Below are 24894 nucleotides of genomic sequence, written 5' to 3' on the forward strand. Positions count from 1 at the left end.
CCCACTACCTGCAAAGGCTGTTGCTCTCCTGCCTTCTCGTGTGCCCTGTTTTTAATGAGAAAGCTGCTGCCAGCCTTGTCTTTGTTCCTCTGTGTCTTTTCCTCATGCTGCTTTTTAAGATTTTCTTTTGGTCACTATTTTTGAGCAATTTGCTTATGATGTGCACTGGAGCTTTTTTGTGCTTGGGTTCATTGCTGAAGCTTCTCGTATCAGTGGGTTTATAGTTTTCAGCAAGTTTGGAAAATTTTCAGCCTCCTTTGGGGAGTCCAATAACCCATATTTTAGGCTGCACGGAGGACTGGAAACTCTCTCAAAGCAATAAGCCAGGATACGCACAGGACTCATTTTGTTTCTCACCTCTCAGGGATCTTCATCCTTGGTTGCCTTGTTTCATGTATTTTCTCACATTTTTGTTGGTTCCGGTGGGAAGACAAATACGGACTCCATCTTCTTACTGCGTCTTGGCCGGAGCAGATATCACTCATGTTTGTATTTTAAGACAGTTTGACCAGCCTAGTTACTTTTTTTTTTAATTAAAAATAACTTGTGTTAAGCACACTCTGAATAGCAGTGTAAAACTGAATATCTAGCAGCCAGTTTGAATTTAGACCTTGGCCATAGATACGGAGAATTGGAAGATGACATAGAGGCTGATTATAATTGATCATGATCTGTGTGGAGCAGTGGTTCTCAACCTTGACCCTGCATTTGAATCACCTGGGAGAGTGAAAGAGCCCTGATGATTTCAGCCCCACCCCGGCAGTTCTGATAGAATTTGTCTGGAGTCTGGCCTTCCATCAGGATGATTGGAAGCCCCCAGGTGATTCTGATGTCCAGCCAAGGTACAGAGCCCCAGGTGAAGTGGACAGCTCCTGATCCTCCTCCATGTGTTCCCAGCCGGCTCTAATCCTCTTCCCATCTTTCCTCCCTTCCCCCAGCAAAGTCCAGGTTCTCTATGGGGGGACAGACCTGTTTGACTATGAAGTGCGCAGGACATTCAACAATGACATGCTCCTGGCCTTCATCAGCAGCAGCTGCATCGCTGCCCTGGTCTACGTGCTCACCTCCTGCTCAGGTAGGGCTTCCCTCAAGCCTACCCCCTCCTCCCCTCCCAGGGTGCTCCTGTCTGCCCAGAGCCTGCCTTCTTAAGAGTGCCAGAATACTCTTGAACCCAGCACGTCAGAGCTGGGGACACAGGGATGTGTCCAGAAATCATCTTCTAACCGCGGGCACGCAGACTAAGGCCTAGAGGCGGGTTGAGCTGTGCCAGCCTGGGTCACACCCACTACCCTGGGCACCTGCATGATCGGACCTTTTGCCTGTTGACCATCTTTCTCCTGTTGGTAGCCTTGTGGTGGGGAGCCAGGGGTATTGCACTCCTTTGTGGATTACTTTGTAGCCTATTTTGGGGTGCAAGTCAGCTGCCCTCTGTCCCCCACCGCTCAATTTTTCACCTCCACCTGCCTGTGGACACCAGCTGCTGCTTACTGCTGTCTGTATACAGTAGGCACACTCTATTGCCCAAGCAGACGAGAGAATGGTAATCCTTTCCAAAATGGAAAAGAACGTTCATTCATCCATGCAACGAATATTTGACAGGCACCAAACTAAATGCCAGATGCTGTAAGGTAACAGGGATCCAGACAGTTCCTACGCTCAGGTGATATATAAGGTCCATAAGGCTCTTGAGGGAAGGTCTGCAAAGGGGAGGATGACCGGACTTACTCAGAGATGGCTTCATCTGCCACTTGGGCCTCCTGCTGCTGCCCTCTTTGGGCATGGAGAACTGAGATATCTAGCAGCTGTGCTGGGAACAGAGAGAGTGGTGAATGGTGTCCAGGGTTGTGGGGAAGAGGTGGGACCCAGCCGACGTCAGGGACACTAATGGGGCTTGTGTTCCATGAGGGTCCCCCAACCTTCTCCCTTGTGTCTCTTACCCTGCTCAGTGTTCCTGTCCTTCTTTGGGATTGCCAGCATTGGTCTTAGCTGCCTGGTGGCCCTCTTCCTGTACCACGTGGTCTTTGGTATTCAGTACTTGGGCATCCTTAATGGGGTGGCCGCCTTCGTGATCGTGGGCATTGGTGAGTTGCCGCTGTTGCCATGGCAGTACGCCTCCCACGTGGGAACTCTGCCCCACCCCCCTTCTCCCTGGATACAAAGCCTGGCTTCCATTGGGGCTCTACACAGCCCCACCGAGGCCCAGAGCCTTGGAGTGTGGGGTTAGAATATGGGTGGTGGGCGGATCCTTGGCATAGGGTGAGTGGAGAGAGCAGGAAGGTTTGCTGGGCGGAGGTGAGGATGGTGGGAAAAGCCCAGGAAGTATGGGAAGGAGGCCAGGATGTGGCAGAAGGCACCTACCTCTGGGTGAGGTTGGGGCCAAGGAGTGTGGTGTGTTGTGGGGGAGGGGCCAGTCAGAGGGGTCTCTCCAAACTCGAAGCTGAGAAGCAGGACTCTCCTGCAGCCTGACCTCCCAGGAGGCCACTCAGACTTGGTCTAGGCCCAGGTTGGGCCCGATCCTGGAGACAGCAGAATGATCCTAAGCCTGTCCTCCCGGCCTGGGACTCCCTCCCACAGGTGTGGACGACGTCTTTGTGTTCATCAACACCTACCGCCAGGCCACCCATCTGGAAGACCCACAGCTGCGCATGATTCACACCGTCCAAACTGCAGGCAAGGCCACCTTCTTCACCTCCCTGACCACAGCTGCCGCCTATGCAGCGAACGTCTTCTCCCAGGTGCGGACCTGCCCTCCGTTCCTGTCCTGGCCTCCCCCAGCCCCCTGTGTGCACACCTAGCCCCTGGTCTCTGCCCTTTCCACCACCGCATGAGCGCCTGCATAGCCTTCACCTCAAGGTATTTGCTCCATCTCTGCAGTTCATTTTTGTCACAAATCACCCATTACCCAAACTTAACAAGTAGGACTATTATAATCATCTGGACGGCGTGTATCAGGGATACTCAGTAGTTCTAACCCAGCCTCCACCTTGGAGGACATTTGGCAGTTTCCAAAGCTCCTTCTCGTTGAATCTTCATCACCCGTGGTAACTGACAAAGGTACAGTTACCATCCTGTTTTCCAGAAAAGAAACTTGGCCCCTGAGAGGTAAAGTGGTTTCTTTGGGGTCACACAGCAGGTAAGTGAGAAGCCTGACCAAGTCCACAGCGATTCCCACGCCTGCCCCCATCCCTGCCTGCTTTCAGCTGCGTTTTCCTCCCTCACGCTGATCTCCTCTCACTGCCTCTGAGTGGGGCTGAGGAGAAGGCCTTGAACCCAGACTGGGTCCTTGGTGTGGAAAGAGTGCATTGGCCCAAGTCTTTGAGAGACTTTACGACCTGAGCTGAGCAGTCCATCTGGAAACCAGTAGATGCTTTGGGATTATCTGGGTCCTTCTAGAGAATCACTTCCAGAAGGTAGGCAGAGCTGGGTTCAGCTTCTGCTGCGTGACCTGGGGCAGGCTGTGTGACCTCTCTTGAGCCTCGCTTTCCTCATGTGTGGATTATCCGGGGACTGATGTGCTAGGATGGCTGTGAAACTGTTTCACAGAGTGCAGGCTGCTGTGATGTTGGTTACAGCTTCCTTCCAACTGGCACCTCCCTGTGGTCCCTGTCGTACTTCTGGAACATACCCATTGCTCCCAGGGTCCCTGCTTCTGTCATGTGGCAACATTCTCTCCCTCCCCACCATTAGTACATGGCCTGTTCTAATGGGGTGTGTCTTCCGCTGTCCTCCGTTCATTCCCGTAATGACAGTTACTGAGCCCTGCTCTGTGCCAGGCACTGTTCTAGGCAGTGGGCTACAGATAGCCAAGAGCCTCCGCTCGAGATGGGGCCCTTCCTGTGCTACTGTGTTCCCTGACACCAGCCCTTAGCTCCTGGTGTCCTGTGAGGCTGGTGGCTGGCATTCTAGCAGCCTGGGCCGCCGCCTCCTCCTGCCTCAGTCTGGGAGGGATCTGGGGTCCTGAGTGTCTCTCCGGCTGCAGGGGCACCCAGGCCTCCTGACTCCACATCCAACTAGCGCCACATCCTTCTCTTCCTTTCCATCGCCAGATCCCAGCCGTCCATGACTTCGGCCTGTTCATGTCTCTCATCGTGTCCTGCTGCTGGTTGGCCGTGCTTGTCACCATGCCTGCAGCTCTGGGCCTCTGGAGCCTCTACCTGGCACCGCTGGAGAGCTCCTGCCAGACCAGGTAAAGTCAGGCAGGGCTTCTTCCCACAGCAGGGTATCCACAACAGGGCTCTGGGAGCCGCTCGGCGGACCACCCTCTCTTCCAAAAGCCTTCTGTGTGCTCAGTCCTGTGCTAGGCAGGGAACAGGGAGGAGAAGATACTTCCGTCCAATAATCGCAATTTGTGATCACCGGTGTCACCGGGAAGTGAGCAAACACTTTTGTCCAAGATCTTATGACATCACCATTCACTCCCCAAAGTACCCTGGGAGCTGGGTTCTCTTGCTGTGCCCGTTTTACAGATGAGAAAACAATGGCTTAGGGAGGTTGGACACCTTTTTCAAGGTCACCCATATTAGTAGGCAGTAGAGCCTGGATTTAAACCCAAGAATGTCTGCCTCCAGATCCCATGCTCTTAGGTACCATGTTCAGTGTCCTCTGGTTCTCATCTTTAGATGTAGTGAGCTATGTGCAGAGCTGAACAGGTCAGTTCAGAGTTGCTGCTGGAGGTTTAGGGGGAAAGGTCTTGTGGGCCTGGTGGTCGGGAAAGATGGAGGGGGATGGTGGTGGAGCTGAGTCAGGCCTGCGTGGCCGCCTGAGGTTGAGAGAATGGAGAGATGATGGAGAGTCTCTGGGCTTGGAACAGGGCCATTCATTGTAGAAAAAGGCCTTGGTCTTTCTAGATTAAAAAGAAAAGAAAAGCCTTGGTCAGTGGTGTTCAGGGACCCATGACAATGTCCACTTGCACGTGGTGAGCCCTGGAGGGGCTGGAGGGAGAGAGGGGCCCAGCAAGGAGCTTCGACTTGGGCCTGAGACGGACCCCTGAGCTCTCCCACTCACACCCTCTCCCTTCAGGATCCTGCTGTGGTGGCACGGGTTGGGCACTGCCCACGGGTGCCCTGGCTAAGCTCTGTTCTCTGTACCATTGGCGTTCAGATTTGACTGTTTTCCATGACAGTTTCATGACATAGAACCAGTGTTATGGGAAAAGGGCACCTTTTTCTAATCTTTACAGAGATGCCAAATAAGCCCACCGCCACTGCCCCCCAGTCTGGGACTGTCCCTCAATAGTCCTACTGGGCACAGTCATCTTCGAAGTCAGACATGGGCTCCAAGCCCAGCCTCCTCCCTTGGCAGCCGTGGAATCCTGGGCAGGTGACTTCACTTCTCTGCGTCTGTTTCTTTTTCTTTGAAGCAGTTGTGATCCCTGTGTGTGAGCCCCGTGAGGATTGATTGAGATCATCCACGCAGGGCTCCCGGCTTGCTGCTGGCACATGGCAGTGGTATTAGCCACACACACAGTGCTCGTATCAACCATGAGGATTATTCTTGTGCCAGGTCCCTAGGGTAAGCCTTGTCTCTCATGTGTTAACTCCAGCTGAGACCTCGGCCACACAGCTATACACTTAGCCGCCCTCCTCCTCCTCTTCCTCCTCCTCCTCCTCCTCCTCCTCCTCCTCCTCCTCCTCCTCCTCCTCCTCCTCCTCCTCCTCCTCCTCCTCCTCCTCCTCCTCCTCCCTTCCCCCGTCCCTCCCCTGAGTATTAAGTTGGTGGCAGAAGCCCTGGGCCACACAGCAGCGGAAGAATGAGGCCCTGATTTGATCACCTTAGTGCCCGGGCCACTGTGTGTTGTCATCCGGGGTAATGTCTGCTGTCACCATTTGTCTCTCTGGAGGAAGACTGGCACCTGAGGGCCCTGGGGTAGATGGTACTAGAAAGAAACCAAGTGACCAGCTCCCAAAAGTCTGGGTGTGCATCCTGTGTGTGATGTCAGCAGCACTGTTATACCTGGGTTCATCTGATCCCCAGGGCCCTGCCTCACCCCCTCTGGCTCACCCCTGTCCCCTACTGTCGCCACAGCTGCCACCAGAATTGCGGCCGCAAGAGCTCCCTGCACTTCCCTGGAGTCATGTTTGCAGCTCCCGAGCAGGCTGGCAGCAGCCCCGCACAGGGCCCCATGCCCTACCTGGATGATGACATCCCCTTGCTGGAAGTCGAAGAAGAGCCAGGTGAGAGCTGGCATGGGCCTGCCCTGCTCACCCCAGCCAGACCCAGTGCTGCCTCTGCCAGGGGAGTAGCACTTGACAAGTTGGTCCTGAGGCAGGGGGCTGGACAGGATGGCCTGGGAGGTTCCTCACCAAGCATCTGGGCTTCCCTGGAAGCGACCGTGGACTACGGTGGGCTTTGACGGGCCTCTGCTCTGCCCTGGCAGTGTCACTGGAGCTAGGAGACGTGTCCCTGGTGTCCGTGTCCCCCGAGGGTCTACAGCCAGTCTCCAACACGGGCAGCCGCGGCCAGCTCATTGCGCAGCTGCAGGAGCTGCTGCACCACTGGGTCCTGTGGTCAGCCGTCAAGAGCCGCTGGGTGATCGTGGGTAAGTGGGCCCTCCGCTCCTGCCCCTGTCCTGCAGTTCCACCCCCAAAACTGGGAGCCCACCCCCTCTCGCAGATGCACCAGGGTCAGAGGCCTGGGCTGGGGTCTCTCCTTCTCCAACCCCCCCTCCTTCCCGTGTAGAATGAAGCTGGTCGCACGGCAGTGGTTGCTCATTGGCCCCTGCTGTGTGCCAGCCTCACACTGGGCAGCAGCACAGAGCACGCGGACCCTGGAGTTAGATCCACTTGAGCCTGGGTCCCAGTTTGGCCACATCCTAGCTGTGTGACTTTGGCTATTCCAGTCCGTGTAGCGCTCAGTTCTGTAACTGAGGATGAGAAGCATGGCTAGGAAGGCAGCTGTGATTTGAGAGTGTGTAAAGACCTCACTCTGAGCATGCAGTCAGTGCTCAGTGATTGTGAAGTGCTGTGATCACTGTCGTCTTCAACAGTATTTCAGCGTTGTGTGAGATCAAGTGGTGCACCAGCTCTTCATAAACTGTGAGGTGCTCCGAGGTGGTGGCTGCTTCTTGTCCAGGAGGGTCAGATTATAGCTTATAGTCAAACCCCAGGGGACACCACGAAGCATCTGATCCCTGGCCCTGAGGACCATCCCCAGGAAGCTTCGCCCATGGGCTGGCATGCAGGGCCTTCCCCCACTCCCTTAGGACACCCCGGCCCCCACAACCGGAGCAGCTGTCTCCCAGCGCTCGGGAGCCCGCTGGGAATGCACCACTGGGCCCAGCCCCGCCTGGTGTAGCGCCCTTTCCTCACAGGGCTGTTCGTCTCCATCCTCATCCTGTCCCTGGTGTTCGCCAGCCGGCTCCGCCCCTCCAGCCGGGCCCCGCTGCTCTTCCGGCCCGATACCAACATCCAGGTGCTGCTGGACCTCAAGTACAACCTGAGCGCCGAGGGCATCTCCTGCATCACCTGTTCAGGTGAGGCGTTACCTGCCCTCTTGGGTGTCCAGGTCTCAAAGTCTGTTGGTCAGAGATGCAGGATCTGGGCTCCCCATTGATGCCTGACCTCAGCCAAGTCCCACTCACCTCTGAGCCCCCATGTTCCTGCAGTCCATTCCATAGATGCTTGCGGGGTACCTGGCTGGGTACTGGCTCTGGGGAGTGTGGTGGGTGAGAGGCACAGGCTTCCCAAGCTCAGGAAGTCCACATTCCAGCTCGAGGGACTAGTCACTGTAATAGTAGATCTGAGCTTTGGTGGAGGAAGAATAGGGAGTCTTAGAGGCCCACATCATGGAAGGCTTCCTGGAGGAAGTAACATCTAAGCCAAAACTCACAATAATGGGAAGGAGTTAGCCAGGCCCGGAGGGGAGAGAAGGGAAGGGTTGGGGTTAGCCAGGTTGAGAGGGGAGAGAAGGAAAGAGGAGGGGTTAACCAGGCTAGGAGGGGAGAGGAGGGAAGGGGTGGGGTTAGCCAGGCAGGGAGGGGAGAGGAGGGAAGGGGTGGGGTTTTCCAGGCAGGGAGGGGAGAGGAGGGAAGGGGTGGGGTTAGCCAGGCAGGGAGAGGAGAGGAGGGAAGGGGTGGGGTTTTCCAGGCAGGGAGGGGAGAGGAGGGAAGGGGTGGGGTTAGCCAGGCAGGGAGAGGAGAGGAGGGAAGGGGTGGGGTTAGCCAGACAGTGGAGGGAGAGGAGGGAAGGGGTGGGGTTAGCCAGGCAGGGAGGGAAGAGGAGGGAAGGGGTGGGGTTTGCCAGACAGTGGAGGGAGAGGAGGGAAGGGGTGGGGTTAGCCAGGCAGGGAGAGGAGAGGAGGGAAGGGGTGGGGTTAGCCAGGCAGGGAGGGGAGAGGAGGGAAGGGGTGGGGTTTGCCAGACAGTGGAGGGAGAGGAGGGAAGGGGTGGGGTTAGCCAGGCAGGGAGAGGAGAGGAGGGAAGGGGTGGGGTTAGCCAGGCAGGGAGGGGAGAGGAGGGAGGAGTCTAGGCAGAGGAGCGCCACAGAGATGGGAAGACCGAGACCATGTTTGAGAGAGGCAGTTGCAGGAGCTAAGGCTGTGAGCCGATGGGCTGGGCCAGGGCAGGGGGGCAGAAGTGAGGATTCTGGATTTTATTCTGATCGTCACTGGCGACTAGTCATGGGGTTTAAGTGGAGAAGCGGGGTGATGGAGTCTCCCAGGTGCTGTGTGGAGTGGATTGGGGCACTGGGTGGAGGCTGAGTAGGAGGCTGATAGGGTATTCTAGATGAGAGACGTTGGCGCTGGGAGCAGCGTGCTGACGGCAGCCGCGGTGGAGTCCAGAGGTTTTTAGGAGGTGGTTTCCACAGGGCTTGATGATGGCGTGGGAGCCGGGAATGAGCAAGGAGGGGAGATAGAGATGGCTCCCTGATTCTGAGGGAGAATTTTACAGAGGGGGAGTAGAGTGGGGGCAGGTGAAATCAACCCAAGGTCATCCGGCTTTGCCAGGGCAGTTAGAAACCAAATGAGAAGACTCCTGGGTGAGCGCTTCCAGCTCCCGGGAGCAGGTCTGCCGGCTGCTGTAATTGCCTTCGTTTAATTAGGGCGGTGTTCCGATTAACCTGGCCTTCCCCTTGGTAATGGCAGCCAAATGCATGATCATCCGCTGCAGCTCCAAGAGGCACCGGGGGAACCCCTTGAACCTCGGAGCCAGCCTCGGCCACGTCCCCAGCTCCTCTCCCCGCTGCCAGGGCTTGGCCTTGCGCTCCATCACTGCCACCACAGGCTTCCTGCCTGCTCAAAGGGCCTGCTCCCCTTCCACAGATGGACAAACCCCAAACTCCCCGACAACATCTGGGGCCAGAACCCCACCCCCAGCCCAGCCCCTGCCCCCTGTACCTCTTCCTCTGGAACTGCCTCTTGGAGAGACCCCTCCAGAGTACAGCAGAGTGCTTCAGCTTTACAAAGGGCAGGTGAGGCCAGACCCTAACAGGGCTGAGGTCACTCCCTGGGCAGGTCCCTCCACCTCTGCTTTCCACTCCATCAAGTGGGGTTCACGGAACTGCCGCAGGATGGCTGTGAGGATTAAAACTTTGAAGGTGTAGTTTCTCTCATTTCTAATTTTAAAAACTCAAAAGGCTAACGTACAACACTTGGGGCAAGACAGGAATGTATGTCTCCCATCATGTCCGCCAGCTGATGACCTGGGCTTTAGTCATGCCTGTCAGTTGGGTGCAGAGGATGTGACATCCCACCCCTGAGGGAAGTGTGGCACCATCCCTACCCAACAGAAGGCAGAGTGACACAGAGAGGGCTAGAAGGGGCGGTTTAATGTTTTTCTCTGAGCAGGCTGATGGTGCCTTTCTCTGGGCCTAAAATTTTTATAAATTCAGTATTTGATTTTTTAAAAGTTGTTCCTAGTTTTTTTCTGACCCCCGACCCCCACCCCCACCCCCTCCAGTCCCTGGGCCCCAGTTCCTGAGACTATCTCAGATCCCAGCCTCTTCCCTCTGCCCATCGGACCCAGCCCGGGATGCTCTGCTGTCATTGACGTGTTGTTGGGGGGCAGGTCTGTTCCAGGAGAAGCCTCACAGCCTGCAGAACAACATCCGGACGTCCCTGGAGAAGAAGAGGCGAGGCTCAGGGGTCTCCTGGGCCAGCCGGCCTGAGGCCACCCTGCAGGGTGAGCACTGGGGGTGGGAGTCTGGGGAAATCCTCCCTGGTGCTAGGGTTGGGGGCTCTGTGAGAGGAGTAGGTAAAATTCCTTCTGGATTCTCCTGCAAGAAGAACATGTGTTCCTGGTCACTGCAGAGGAGCTGGGGAAGGGAGGGGCATTGGGGGCCCTCACCCACCATCCTGCCGGGACAGTAGGCTCCCCTGACTCCCTGGTCTGTGGTGCTCCCCAAGTCCTCCCTGTGCACCAGAGCCATCTCCTGAGTGTCGGGGGGTGGGGAGCGTGTCGGGGGTTTTTGGGGAGTGGAGGGCATCCCGGGCCCTGAACACTGGCTTAAACCTACTGGAGTCTCCCTCAGAGGTGGGTGCCGGGACAAGGGTACTGGAGGAATGGAGGGAACTCTGTCCATCCCTGTCACCCTATGGCACCGTCACCACCTCTGCCTAACCACTGTCATTCCCAGCGCCAGCCCTGTATCATCACTGGCACACCTTCACCATGGAACCCTCCATCACTGTCATCTGGGCCACCCATCCCAGTGACTACCACCTTCCTCACCATCCCTGCCACCCCATCCTAGTGCCCACCACCCCATCCTAGTGGCCACCCCATCCTAGTGCCTACCACCCCATCCTAGTGCCCACCTCCTCCACCATCCCTGCCACCCCATCCTAGTGCCCACCTCCTCCATCCCTGCCACCCCATCCTAGTGCCTACCACCCCATCCTAGTGCCCACCTCCTCCACCATCCCTGCACCCCATCTGTGTGCCCATCACCTCCCTCACCATCCCTCCCACCCCGTCCATGTGCCCATGACCTCCTCTACTATCATTACCATGGACCTGGTCGAGTAGAGAGGGGCACAGCCAGCACTGGAGATGAGCCCAAGGCCAGGACTCAGCTCTTTAGGCAACAGAGCTGAGGGTGTCCTGCTTCAGGGTCAGGATAAGTCAGTCAAGGTCAAGTCCGCCCCTCTGTCATCCCTCATTTGTCCGTAGATTTCCTGGGCACTGTGTACATCTCTAAAGTGAAGAGTAAAGGCCACCCTGCTGTCTACAGGCTCTCCCTCAATGCCAGCCTGCCTGCTCCTTGGCAAGCTGTTTCGACTGGGGATGGAGAGGTGCCCTCCTTCCAGGTGAGCCTGGGCTGTCGTGAAGCGAGCCACCACCACTGGGGGTTGGGGGCCCTGAGGGCCACACTATGGGCACTGGCCATATAGGGAGGGAGACACAGCTTTGAGGATGAGGACCCCCCTCCCCCACCACCATTCATGTCTGTGACAGGGACCTGCTGAGTGGTAGCAGTGTGGGCTTCTGAGTCAGCCAGGCCTGGATTCAAATCCTGGCTCTGCCATTTATTAACTGTGTGTCTTTGAGCACATCACTTACTCTCTCTGAGCCTCAGTTTCCTCATCTGTGACATGGGGATGCGACAAGCACCAGCCAGTGTTGTGGGAAGTGTGTGAGGTGAGGCATGTGCCCTGCAGAACGCCTGGGCGCTGTCCCTGATTGGGCAGTGGCAGCCAGGAATCTTGCCGTCCTTGGCAGCTGCTCCAGCACGGCAGAAAGAAGGAGTTCCCCAGCACAGACTTGAGTCTTCCCCTTCATGGGGGTCATTTGTGTTTCTTTCTTTTTTTTTTTTTTTTTTTTTTTGGAGTCGGGAGGACAGGGGCTTGCTCTGTCACCAGGCTGGAGTGCAGCAGCACGATCAGCTCACTGCAGGCTCGACCTCCTGGGCTCAAGGGATCCTCTCTGATCAGCCTCCTGGGTAGCTACAACCACAGGCATACACCACCACACCAGCTAATTTTGTTTTTTATTTTTTGTAGAGACAGGGTGTCTCTGTGTTGCCCAGGCTCATTTGTGTTTCTTTTTCTTTTTTTTTTTTTTTTGAGACGGAGTTTCGCTCTTGTTACCCAGGCTGGAGTGCAATGGCGTGATCTCGGCTCACCGCAACCTCCGCCTCCCGGGTTCAGGCAATTCTCCTGCCTCAGCCTCCTGAGTAGCTGGGAATACAGGCACGTGCCACCGTGTCCAGCTAATTTTTTGTATTTTTAGTAGAGACGGGGTTTCACCATGTTGACCAGGATGGTCTCGATCTCTCGACCTCGTGATCCACCCGCCTCGGCCTCCCAAAGTGCTGGGATTACAGGCTTCAGCCACTGCGCCCGGCCTTTGTGTTTCTTTAATATGGTACACCCTCCATGGTGACAGGGACACGTGCCAATTCCTTTGTTCAGAAATTATATTTTTGTTTGAAAGATGAGGTCTCTAAGGCATTTTCTGCCTCTGAGCCTTTGCATGTGCTGTTCCTACTGCCTGAAAAGCTTTTTCTTCGGCTCCGTACGTGGCTGACTCTGGTGCTCGTTGAGGTCTCGGCTCGTTGAGGTCTCGGCTCGTTGAGGTCTCGGCTCGTTGAGGTCTCGGCTCGTTGAGGTCTCGGCTCGTTGAGGTCTCGGCTCGTTGAGGTCTCGGCTCGTTGAGGTCTCGGCTCGCCTGTCAGGCCCCACACAGCCCTGCCTCGGCACCTGTGTCACCTCGTCCTCCTCTCCCTGCCATTTGTCCCGTCTTACCTTCCTTGTTCTTGGGAGCCATCATCATTGCCGGCTCCACGAGGGCAGGGACCGTGCCTATCAGAGCCTGGCACAGTCCCTGGCGTGGGACAGACAGTGAGCAATTGTTGAAGACATGAGGCTCAGAGAGGGAGGAAGGGATTTGCCCAAGTGCCGAGCTCAAACCCAGGCCTCCCAAGCCTCCGCCCAGGGCTCTGTCCCCGACTCCGAGGACAGGGACAGGGTGAACTATGCTGAGAGGGGAGGGGACGGAGCCTGAGGCCGGGCTCAGGCCGAGGCAGCCCCCCCGAGTCATGTGTCTTGTCTCTGTCAACCCACTGCTTAGGTGTATAGAGCGCCTTTTGGTAACTTCACCAGGAAGCTGACCGCTTGTATGTCTACAGTAGGGCTGCTCCAGGCGGCGAGCCCCTCCTGCAAGTGGATGCTGACGACCTTGGCCTGTGATGCCAAGCGGGGCTGGAAGTTTGACTTCAGCTTCTACGTGGCCACCAAGGAGCAGCAGCACACCCGGTAACAGAGCCTGGCAGACAAGCTGGTGCCCACCAGCCCCACTGCCTTTTTGCCCTTTTCTCATTTTTCTCTCTCTCTTCACATGAGGCATGCCAGCAGCACCCGCCCCCCACTGCCTTTTTTTTTTTTTTTCTGAGATGGAGTCTCACTCTGTTGCCCTGGCTGGAGTGCTGTGGTGCGATCTTGGCTCGCCGTGTAACCTCTGCCTCCCAGGTTCAAGTGATTCTCCTGCCTCAGCCTCCTGAGTAGCTGGGATTACAGGCATGCATCACCACACCTGCCTAATTTTTGTATTTTTAGTAGAGATGGGGTTTTGCCGTGTTGGCCAGGCTGATCTCAGACTCCTGAACTCAGGCGATTCACCTGCCTCGGCATGAGCCACTGCGCCCGGCCCTGAGGGAGGCCAGCAGTCCCCTTTAAGAAACTGCCACCCATTTCCACACACCTGCTCAGATGGGTCTCTGCCCAGGGCTGGGTAGTAGGAGAACATTGGAAAGATGACGGGCCTGGGAGCTGCTCCCCCTCTTGATGGCTCCTCGGGGGTTACAGTGGCCACCTGCTGTCCCTCTAGCACACCCTCTGCCTAGAATGCTTTTCCCTAGCTTCTCACGTGCGAGACATTTTCTCAAGATTCAAGCCACTGTCCAAGTATCTCCCGGGAGAGGCTGGCCCTCCCTGAGCGCCATGTTCAACCTCTTTCCATACGTCACCCACTGCGCTCCCGGCCCCAGTGCTGCCTGCCACTATGCTGACCTGCGGTGTCACCTGTCTTCCCACGGGAGCACGCGGGCATCTTGTGGGGGCACCTTGACCGTCTCACTTCGGGCCGCCTCCCGGCACCTGTCATGGTGTCTGGCGTAGCAGGTGCAGATAAATACTTGATGAATGAATGAATGAGTGAGTACGCACCGCTCTTCCTTGACAAGGCGCTCACCCACACTCTAAATACATCATGAATTCAGAAAACATTGACTGAATGCCCCCGCCCCTTCCACTGGAAGGAGAGTGAGGGGAGGGCCTCTGTTGTATTCACCTGCCACCGGCCCAGTCCCTGTTAGTGCCTGGTGTGAAATCGGCCCCCACTACCTGCCAAGTGAGAGGCCAAATTCTGTGCTCTCGGGATCGCCACGCCAGCCAGGGGCACATTTGGGGGTTTCATTCCCCGTGTTGTAAACACGGCCCTGCATCCATTTGTCTGTGGAGGCCGTGTTAGCCGAAAGTCTCTCTCCACCGTTCATGGATTTATTAAACCGTGGGCTCCAACTGTGCTGGCACTGTGCTAGGGATGTGGTAGTGACAAAGACAGATGTGACTCCTGCCCTCGGGCCGTCTATTGGGAGACAGGCAACTAACAAGTAAACAGCAGTATCATTATAAACTATGATACGTGCTCTGAAAGAAACAGCCCCACCGTCATTGTGGTAGAAAACAGCGCTGTGAGGCCATGCTGAGTGACACAGGGACTGTGGCCTCTGAGGGGGCTGGGTGACACGGGGACTGTGGCCTCTGACAGGGCAGGGTGACACAGGAACTATGGGCTCCGTCAGAGCTTGGTAACACCGGGACTGTGGGCTCTGACAGGGCTGGTGACGTGGGGACTGTGGGCTCTGATGGGGCTTGGTGACACGGGGACTGTGGCCTCTGACAGGGCTGGGTGACAAGAACTGTGGGCTCTGTCGGAGCTTGGTGACAAAGGGACTGTGGGCTCTGACAGGGCTGGTGACATGTGGGGACTGTGGGCTCTGACGGGGCTGGGTGACATGGGGACTGGCCTCTGAGGGGGCTGGGTGATGTGGGGACTGTGGGCTCTGATGGGGCTGGGTGACACAGGGACTGTGGCCTCTGACAGGGCTAGGTGACAAGAACTGTGGGCTCTGTTGGAGCTTGGTGACACGGGGACTGTGGGCTCTGACAGGGCTCGGTGACACGGGGACTGTGGCCTCTGACGGGGCTGGGTGACATGCGGGGACTATGGGCTCTGATGGGGCTGGCTTTAAAGTGTCAAACACCCACAGGAGGCTGAACTCTGCATGAGGCTGAGGGTGCAGCTTAGAGGTCGGGGAATGGCAGGACATCTCTCGCTGGGTCCTTTCCAGCCCCACACCCTGACTCAGGGGTGGGGGCCCCTCTGCCTGTCCTCCCCTGAGCCCCAGGCTGGCCCCATTCTGCATAGACACATCAGTGACCAGGGTTCAGGCAGGCTGCCTAGATGATCTGGAAACATTCTAGAAAGAACTTTGAGCTGCAGTGGGTCCAGTGGTCAGCCAGCTGTTGACCCTGCAGCCCTTCCTCCCTGTAGAATCTAGAGACTTCCTCACTGTTGGGGTTGAGGCGAGGCTGGGGGCTTCTGCGGGGACTGCTAGGGTTGGCCCTGGAGTCCTTCCTGAACCCTCATACCCCTGGGGGACCGTTTGAAAGCTGCTGGTTTTCTCCACCCTTCATGCCTCCTATGGGGAGACTGAGGCCCAGAGGGGCAGGGCCTTGACTAGGTTCCCACAGTCAGCCTTGGCAGAGGCGGGGCTAGAACAGCCTCCAGACCCCTGGCCCAGGACACTTCCGCCAGCCCGAGAACAAATCCCCATACGAGGGCAGAGCCCAGTCCAGACCCCACTACCCACCAGCCCCAGCCCCGGCCCACTGGCCTCGCGTCTCCTGACTCCTGGCCTTTCTGGCCTCAGCCCGGCCTCCGTTGCCTCCACAGGAAGCTGTACTTCGCCCAGTCCCACAAGCCCCCCTTCCACGGGCGTGTGTGCTTGGCTCCCCCTGGCTGCCTGCTCAGCTCCAGCCCTGACGGGCCGACCAAAGGCTTCTTTTTCGTGCCTAGCGAGAAAGGTACAGCAGGGGCACGTGGGTAGGGACCTCAGGAGCTGGGCCCCGCCTGCCCTTACAGCTCTGCCTCCCTGTTCCCAGTGCCCAAGACCCATCTCTCAGCCACCTTCGGCTTCAACCCCTGCGTGAACACAGGCTGTGGGAAGCCGGCGGTGCGGCCGCTGGTGGACACCGGGGCCATGGTCTTCGTGGTCTTCGGCATTATTGGCATCAACCGCACCCGGCAGGTGGACAACCACGTCATTGGAGACCCGGTACGGGGCTTGCATTCGGCAGATGCCGAGGGCCCAGCTGCAACAGACTTGCAAATAAGCACCTGCCCAGGGAACCACGTCCAGCGCCTCCCACCCTCTCTTGGCTCCTCGATGGCTCCTCCAGTCCAAACAGAACCCGCTTGGGCTACCGGGGTCCCTGTTCTTCTTGAGGACTCAGCAGCATCCACCTCTTAGACTCACCCAGGAATCTGGGTTCAGGGCCCGAGGGGGCCACCCGCCTGTGAGGGACTAGAATGGAGAGAGGGCGATCCAGGCGTGGATACCTCCTTGCCCTCCCCTGGCCCTCCGCCCTGCTCTGAGCTCGGCCGTGGCTTTCTCCTCTCTGAGATGCCCCTTCCTCACATGCACTCCTGTCCCATTTTGAGCTGGGTGTGGTGGGTGCTGGGGATTCCTGGGAGGAAGGATGGCTGGGTATCCCCTGCCTTTAGTAGGCACAGCACGGTGGGGTATACAGGAACGGCAGCCATGGAGTAAGTCGGGAGCAAGGTGGAGTCGGAGATGTGCATGTTCAGTCCACACTGGGTGTCTGCAGACGCTCAGAGCAGGGCCAGGGGACCAGGCAGGTGCTGTGGGACAGTGAGGATGTGGCTGTCTGGGAGGGTGGGGAGAAAAGGAAGAAGTCCAGGTGAGGTGGGGGGGTGGGGAGGAGGGGAGCTGTAGGGGCCTGTGTGGCATCCATGGGGCTGGGGGTGAGCACCCAGGACTGAGTCCCCATCTCACTGAGCGGCCTGGGCCGGCTTGTGTCTCCTTGGGAAAGGGCAGCGTTGTCTACGACAGCAGCTTTGACCTCTTCAAGGAAATTGGGCACCTGTGTCGTCTCTGCAAGGCCATCGCAGCCAACTCCGAGCTGGTGAAGCCGGGCGGGGCCCAGTGCCTGCCCTCAGGTGCGTGGGGTGAGGGGAGCTGGTTCCTCCGAGGGAGGATGGACTGAGCCGGGAGACACAGAGGCTGTGGTCCAAGGTAGACAGCCCGAAGGGCACAGCGCCTGGCCTGTGGGGGTCTTTGCAGGTGTGTATCTGTGCTGTGTGGGTCCCCACCAGGGTGGGGTGTGTGCCGGCAGTCAAGGGTTTTCGGAGGTGCGCAGGCTTGTGTGTGAACAGCACTGGTGCAGAGGTGCCCATGTGTGGGATGTGGGGCACACCGGCAGGGGTAGCTTTTCCAAAATTGGGGTCGGGGCCAGGGGCTGGTCCACAGCCAGCCTGGATGAGGCCACTGCAGGGGTGTCCCTGGGAGGGTCCCACATGTCATGTTCCACCCCGATGGCAAATGCATGTTGTAGGTTTCCCAATGGCGTTGCCACTGGTTACAAACACTCTAAGCCCCGGAGGTAGGTGAGTTCGTGGGCACAGGTGTGACGGGGGTGGACTGGCTCTTCCAAGGCTACCACTCACTCCCTTTCTTGTCTCTTCCGCAGGCTACAGCATCTCCTCCTTCCTGCAGATGCTGCACCCTGAGTGCAAGGAGCTGCCTGAGCCCAACCTGCTCCCGGGGCAGCTGTCCCATGGGGCAGTGGGCGTCAGGGAGGGCCGCGTGCAGTGGATCTCCATGGCTTTCGAGTCGGTGAGCCCGGGCAGCCTCTCTGGGCACCGTGTGTGCCACCTCTGATCCCAGATCGTGGGAGATGCTGAGGCCCAGAGAGGTGGAGTGACTTACCTGAGGTCACACAGTTAGTTAGTGGGTGTCAGTGTCAAGTGCTAATCCAGGCCGCCTGACTGAGCTCTGCCCTTTCTTCCCCTTGGGCAGCCTGCCAGTTCCCTTCCACCCACTCTTCTCCTCCCCTCCTTCTCCACTAACCGGGTATCTGTGGTATTTTTTAGTCTCTAGTCCAGGCGTCCCCAAACTATGGCCCGCGGGCTGCATGCGGCCCCCTGAGGCCATTTATCCGGCCCCCCGCCGCACTTCAGGAAGGGGCACCTCTTTCATTGGTGGTCAGTGAGAGGAGCACAGTATGTGGCGGCCCTCCAACGGTCTGAGGGACAGTGAACTGGCCCCCTGTGTAAAAAGTTTGGGGATGCCTGCTCTAGTCTGTAGGGGCTGGTGGAAGTCCAGGATGCCCCCCTCTGCCACTGTGTGAGGCCAGGTCAGGGCCCCAGACCCTGGCAGCCTGCCTCAGGGTGGCCAGGGGACCGGCCATCCCCTATACCTCCCTGCTGCCTCTGTCACCCCTGGATGCTCCCTGGGCTCTGCCCAAGGAGACATAGGCACACACCTGTGCACATACACACACATGCACACAACCCACACACATGCCGGTGGCTGGTTTATTTTACTTAGTGCCAGGTTCATGGGTACTGTGGGACCTTTCTGCCCCGGCACGTGGCTCTCCCAGGCTTGGCAAGTCCGTCCCTGCTGCTTCCCTGCAGAGACCTGGGCTCAGTCCTCACTGGGATCCTGGTGTGCTCTGTGTCCCTGAGCAAGTTACTCATCCCCTCTGGCCTCCTCTAGAGAAGAGGGTTAAAGGTCCCTGCGGCCCTCTGGCAGGTGTGGAGATAAGAACGCATGGGAAAGCCTGGGGAGTAAGAACACATGTGACAGGTTACAGGGGGAGGTGACTCTTCTCTGGCCCCCGCCCGGACTTCCTTCCTACTGTTTGTGTGACTCACTGCACAAGCAAGGAAACCACTGTCCACCGGCCACCAGCCACCAGCCAGGAGGGCCTCAGAGCCCTCAGCAAGACCCTAGGCAAACGCAGACACCAGTTCAAAACCCCAGATGGGTTTTTAAAGATTGTTTATTTATTTATTTTAGTGTGATAAACTATACATAATAGAAAATTGACCATCTTAACCGTTTTGTTTTGTTTTGTTTTTGAGCCACTCACTCTGTCACCCAGGCTGGAGTGCAGCAGCACCATCTCGGCTCACTGCAACTTCTGCCTCCTGGGTTCAAGTGATTATTCCACCTCAGCCTCCCCAGTCCTCAGTAGCTGTGACTACAGGTGCATACCATCAAGCCTGGCTGATTTTTTTTTTTTTTTTTTTTTTTGGTAGAGATGGGATTTCACCATGTTGGCCAAGCTGGTCTCGAACTCCTGACCTCAGGTGATTCACCCACCTCAGCCTCCCAAAGTGCTGGGATTATAGGCGTGAGCCACTGCGCCCAGCCTGAACCATTTTTAAGCATACAATTCGGTGGCATTAAATATGTTCACACTGTTATCCAACCATTAACACCATCGACTTCCAGAACTTTTTTCATCTTTCCAAACTGAAGCTCCGTCCCTGTTAAAAACCAACTCTTCCCCCTCCCCTTCCCATAGCCACTGGTACCACCATTCTACTTTCTCTATGAATTTGACAACTCTAGGGAGCCTCATGTGAGTGGAATCATGTGGTCTTTGTCCTTTGGTAACTGGTTCTTTTTTTTTTTTTTTTTTTTTTTTTTTTGAACTGGAGTTTTGCTCTTTCACCCAGTCTGGAGTACAGTGGAGTCATCTCGGCTCACCGCAACCTCCACCTCCTAGGTTCAAGCCATTCTTCTACCTCAGCCTCCCGAGTAGCTGGGAGTACAGGTACACGCCACCATGCCTGGCTAATTTTTTTATTTTTAATAGAGTTGGGGTTTCACCATGTTGGCCAGGCTGGTCTCGAACTCCTGACCTCGGTGATCCACCTGCCTCGGCTTCCCAAAGTGCTGGGATTGCAGGTGTGAGCCAATGCTCCCGGCCGGTGACTGGTTCATTTTATTCGGTATGAGGTTCATCCATGTTGCACCATATATCAGAACTCAGCTCCGTCAGCAGGCTGAAGCCCCAGGCAATTCCAGGGAGGAAAGTCCCCACTCAGGCTTACCGCATGGCAGGGCGCCCACTTCCAAGCTGACCCCACCAGCACTGAGACACACACGCACGTGCACACACATAGACGCAGACTCCTGTGAACAGGCTTATGCACAGCAAGAGCAGAATTGATGAGCAGATACCTTAAGAACCTTCTAGAGCAGGGCGAGTGCCTGTTTCTCTCATCCATCATCCATGAGCACCCCTCATGGGGGCTGGGCATTGTGGGCCAGCCAGGCTTCTGCTCTTTCAATTCCCAGTCTCACCCTCCAGGGCCAGGCAGGTTGCCAGGCAGTGACAAGAGCTGGGGGAGCACTGAGGGTTTGGAGACCCCAAAGGAGGCTCACCTTGGGGCATCAAGGAAGGCTTCCTGGAGGAGACAGGACCCCAGAAAGCCTTAAAGGGTGAACAAGAACTGGCTGAGCAGGCAGAAGGAACAGTATGCACTCTGCGTGGACACAAGAGCGTGGGGGATCCTGGGAGCTGAAGGGCGTTCTGGTGGGCCAGGACCATGGTTGCATCTGGACCAGCGCTGCTGTAACAATCACATGATGCCTCCAGAAGCTGGTGGGGACTCGCTTTGGATTGAATCGTTGTTCACACCCTCCCCGACACACACAACACCCCACTAGTGGCCACAGAACAGCCCACCATGCCCTGGGAAGGGTGGGTGGGCCGCACAGCCCCTGCCTGTCTCACCAGCTCCTGTCTCTCCGCACAGACCACGTACAAAGGCAAATCCTCCTTCCAGACATACTCGGACTACCTGCGCTGGGAGAGCTTCCTCCAGCAGCAGCTGCGGGCCTTCCCCGAGGGCTCAGCCCTGCACAGGGGATTCCAGACCTGTGAGCACTGGAAGCAGATCTTCATGGAAATCGTAGGCAAGCGGCAGCCCCGCCCTTCCACCCTGGGCAGGCAGAGGCTGAGGCAGAGGGACCTGGGGCAGGGAGGGTGCGAAGCGGCCTTTCTGAGCCACACTCTCCATCCTGACCAAGAGCCCTGGGGAAACCAAGTGACACAGTGGCCAGAACACTTATCAGAGGCTGGAGTTTGGGTCCTCTCCTGTCGGGGGCATCTGGCCGTGTTCTCTGATCTGGACTTTGGCCACCTAAAAAGTAAAGAGGCCGGGCGCGGTGGCTCATGCCTGTAATCCCAGCACTTTGGGAGGCTGAGGCAGGCGGATCACAAGGTCAAGAGATCGAGACCATCCTGGCCAACACGGTGAAACCCCCTCTCTACTAAAAATATAAAAAGTAGCTGGGCATGGTGGCACGTGCCTGTAGTCCCAGCTGCTCAGGCGGCTGAGGCAAGAGAATCGCTTGAACCCGGGAGGCTGAGTTTGCAGTGAGCCGAGATCACACCACTGTATTCCAGCCTCCAACAGGGTGAGACTCCGTCTCAAAAAAAGAAAAAAGTAGCAGTCATGACCATGATGGCAGCTGCCAGTTACCAGCCCCCCTAGGTGCCAGGCTCTGGACTGAGGGCCTGCCCTGTGTTCTCTTCAACTCCAAACAAGGCCTGTGGGGTAGGTCTTGTTAGGACCCCCTTTTACAGATGGAGAATTGGAGTCTCAGAGAGGTCAAGGGCTCACCCCAGCAGCACAGCTGACTGCAGCCACCCACACAGAGCAGTGCACTGAGACCCTGTTCTCCCTTGCAGGGGTGCAGAGCGCCCTGTGTGGCCTGGTGCTGTCCCTGCTCATCTGCGTGGCTGCGGTGGCCGTGTTCACCACCCACATCCTGCTCCTGCTTCCCGTGCTCCTGAGCATCTTGGGTACGTGGGTGAGGGGCTGGCAGGCATCCAGCTGGTGAGGATGGCAACAAGCAGGGTCTCCTGGTGACCTCCAGGTAGCAAGTTTCTCTGAACCCTTCACTGTCGCATTCTTTGTTGGAGGCTTCCCCGTCCCACACCCCACGTCACAAGACCTGCCGGTGCCGTCTGGAACACTGGCTTATAGGTCTGTCTTTCCCGCACGTCTGTGCTTCCAAGCAGAGCCGGGGTACCCAGGTAGCAACCCTCAGCTCAGTGATGTGTTGTTACACTTGTCCTGTCCCTCAGGGGCCCCCTCAGTGTGCCTTGTCCCTACTGTCACCTGAGGGTGGGGCTGGACTCCAGACATCCCTGTTCCCCTAAGGCCTCCAGGGCAGGAGTCCAAGCTGCCTCCCTTGCTGTCCCCTCACAGGCATCGTGTGCCTGGTGGTGACCATCATGTACTGGAGCGGCTGGGAGATGGGCGCCGTGGAAGCCATCTCTCTGTCCATCCTTGTTGGCTCCTCCGTGGATTACTGCGTCCACCTGGTTGAAGGTTACCTGCTGGCTGGAGAGAACCTGCCCCCCCACCAGGCCGAGGTGAGCACCCTGCCTGCCTTACCCCTACCACCCACATTGAGTCTTCCCCCACCTCAAGGGCAGCTGGACAACCCGGTACCAGGACCCTCACACAGGCTGCGTTCTAGGACCTAAGGTTTCCCAAAGCTGATCCCCAAGCCTCAGGGAATCACATTCTAAGGTCCACTCCCCCCTAGCCTCAGTCTCCCCAAGTGAGCAATGAGAGGGTTGGACCAGACACAGGATTCTAAGGGCCCTTCCTTCTTCCCATTGCCCCAAGTCCATGGCTCATTCTCCTTCCAGCCATGACCCAGAGGCTGCAACTCTGCTCCAGCCCCTGGTGGCTTGGTGAGGACGTATTTACATACTCAGTGCCAAAGGATCTGGGCCTAGTAACAATTTCTTTCCTTAGTTAGGAATTGCACTGGTGTGAAAACATTCACAAATATGTAAAAATCAAATCAGTTACACATTTAACTGCCTGGGGTCAAAGGAACAAAATGAACTCCAAGCAGGAGCTCCCATTTATGAGGACCTACTGTGCAGACCCTAGCATCCTGTTGCCATAGCAACACCCACCGTGTGCCTACCCTCCCAACCCTGTGAGGCTGCTTGCAGCTCTCATCCCAGTTACAGAGCAGGAACCCAGCCTGCGGTGGGGGTGCATGATTCCCCAGGCGCTGGCCAGAGGGGTCCCACGTGCAGGCCGGGCCCCCAGCTCTCTTCTCGCCCCCAGGACGCCCGATCGCAGCGCCAGTGGCGTACGCTGGAGGCCGTGCGACACGTGGGCGTGGCCATCGTGTCCAGTGCCCTCACCACGGTCATCGCCACAGTGCCCCTCTTCTTCTGCATCATCGCCCCATTTGCCAAGTTCGGCAAGATTGTGGCACTCAACACGGGCGTGTCCATCCTCTACACACTGACCGTCAGCACCGCCCTGCTGGGCATCATGGCGCCCGGCTCCTTCACCCGGACCCGGACTTCCTTCCTCAAGGCCCTGGGTGCTGTGCTGCTGACAGGGGCCCTGGGGCTGGGCACCTGCCTCGTGCTCCTGCGGAGCGGCTATAAGATCCCCCTGCCCGCAGGGGCCTCCCTATAGCCCGGGCCGGGCTCCGGACACTTGCACCTTTGGTCCCATGGGTGGGGGACAGGAGCTGCTTCCCAACTCGGCTCCGGCTAGCTGTGTCCCCAAGCCGGGGCCTGGGGTGCCCTGTGGGCCAGCGTGGAAGCTGACATCCGTACAAATGGTGTGGATCATGCTGCCTTTTCGGAGCTGGGAGTTGGAGATGGCCACCACCCCACAGGCCAGGCTGCTGGCGGCTACACTAGGCTTTTTGCCCAGTGGCAGAAGAAACCAGCCCTCCTCCCATGCCCGGTCACCATGGGGGGTCAGGTTATTTTTGTAGGGGATCTCCCTCTCACACTGCCTCAGTGCTCACAGCCTTCCGGAGTGGATGTTACAGGGTGGCCCCCATTCTACTGACGTGAAAACTGAGGCACCAGGACACAGTGACTGCCCTGTCGCTGGATTGGTGGCAGAGCCAGAGCTGCCTCCGAGTCCCATGCTGCCCTCGGGGTCTTGCAGGAAGAGCACAGTGGATTTGGGGTCGGGGGGCCTCACACCCCTGCCCCCCCATAACCCTCCCCTTCAGCTTTACGGCGGCCAGTGCTGAATGACCCTGTGCCCCTCCCTGGGCCTTTTGGTCCTGGCCAGAGAAGAGAAAGGGACCCGGCTTGAGCTTCTGCATGTCCTACCCCTGGCCCCAGTCTCAAGGGGCCCCTCAAAGGCCCTCTCGGGGCTGTGGGGCTCAGCACAGCTTTCCTCATGGATCCAAGCCCCCATCTTTCCCACCTACTCCAAGTGGATGTTTTGGGGCGTGACCGCTGTGGGGAGGAGCTGCCGTGCCTGCCGCCTGCTCATGGCAGAGGTTCCTATTAAAGAGACATGGGATTGTGGACACTGCTGTTAACACGAGCGTTTTAAGCACTGCTGGCTCCACCACATTTCTCAAGTTGAAGTGTGACTGTGCACGCTGCCCATCCTGAACCTGGCACAAAGGCTGGGGCTGGCACCGGAGGGAGAGGGGGGTGGGCTGGAGGGTGCCGACCCTCCTGGAACAGGTCACAGGATGCTCTGGGGGAGGTGGAGTTCAAGAGATGCTTCTCTAAAGGGTCCAACTGGCTCCACAGAGGGGTGTTTTGAGGCTGCCTTTGGCGTGCCAAGTATGGTGCTGGGCACTGAGCTCTTTCCCTGGGGACGGACATTGCCACTCGGCTTGTTGAGTGTGGGCTCTGACTGAGCTAGAACGAATCCCTGAGGGTGGGAAAGACATCAAAGGTGCTTTTCAGGCCAGCCCTCCTGGCCTTCTGTAAATACTAACTGGGGGCCTGAGGATGCAAGGCAGACATACACCATGGCGTCCTCCACTTAGCAAGTGTTTGGCGAGGGACTGTTAGACCTTGGGCCCACCATGCATGGTGAAGAACAACATC

At 57.5% G+C, this 24894-nt stretch overlaps 1 protein-coding gene across 1 annotated transcript in view; it reads left to right on the plus strand.

Moving 5' to 3' along the window:
* The window catches only part of DISP3 (dispatched RND transporter family member 3), a 59002-nt gene extending 34643 nt beyond the window's left edge, over positions 1–24359 (plus strand). The window contains exons 4-21 of the mRNA XM_003936028.3: positions 939–1075; positions 1947–2081; positions 2575–2735; positions 4047–4186; positions 6025–6173; positions 6377–6538; positions 7310–7471; positions 10004–10117; positions 11108–11244; positions 13007–13191; positions 15893–16023; positions 16102–16274; positions 17053–17179; positions 17710–17855; positions 20795–20954; positions 21733–21846; positions 22256–22422; positions 23138–24359. Coding sequence (XP_003936077.1) covers positions 939–1075; positions 1947–2081; positions 2575–2735; positions 4047–4186; positions 6025–6173; positions 6377–6538; positions 7310–7471; positions 10004–10117; positions 11108–11244; positions 13007–13191; positions 15893–16023; positions 16102–16274; positions 17053–17179; positions 17710–17855; positions 20795–20954; positions 21733–21846; positions 22256–22422; positions 23138–23500 — 2863 coding nt within the window. The 3' untranslated portion in view covers positions 23501–24359. The remainder of the gene's footprint in view (positions 1–938; positions 1076–1946; positions 2082–2574; positions 2736–4046; positions 4187–6024; positions 6174–6376; positions 6539–7309; positions 7472–10003; positions 10118–11107; positions 11245–13006; positions 13192–15892; positions 16024–16101; positions 16275–17052; positions 17180–17709; positions 17856–20794; positions 20955–21732; positions 21847–22255; positions 22423–23137) is intronic.
* The last annotated feature ends 535 nt before the right edge of the window (positions 24360–24894 follow it).

This window comes from Saimiri boliviensis, chromosome 11 (assembly GCF_048565385.1).
Source record: "Saimiri boliviensis isolate mSaiBol1 chromosome 11, mSaiBol1.pri, whole genome shotgun sequence".
NCBI classification, from domain to species: Eukaryota; Metazoa; Chordata; class Mammalia; order Primates; family Cebidae; genus Saimiri; species Saimiri boliviensis.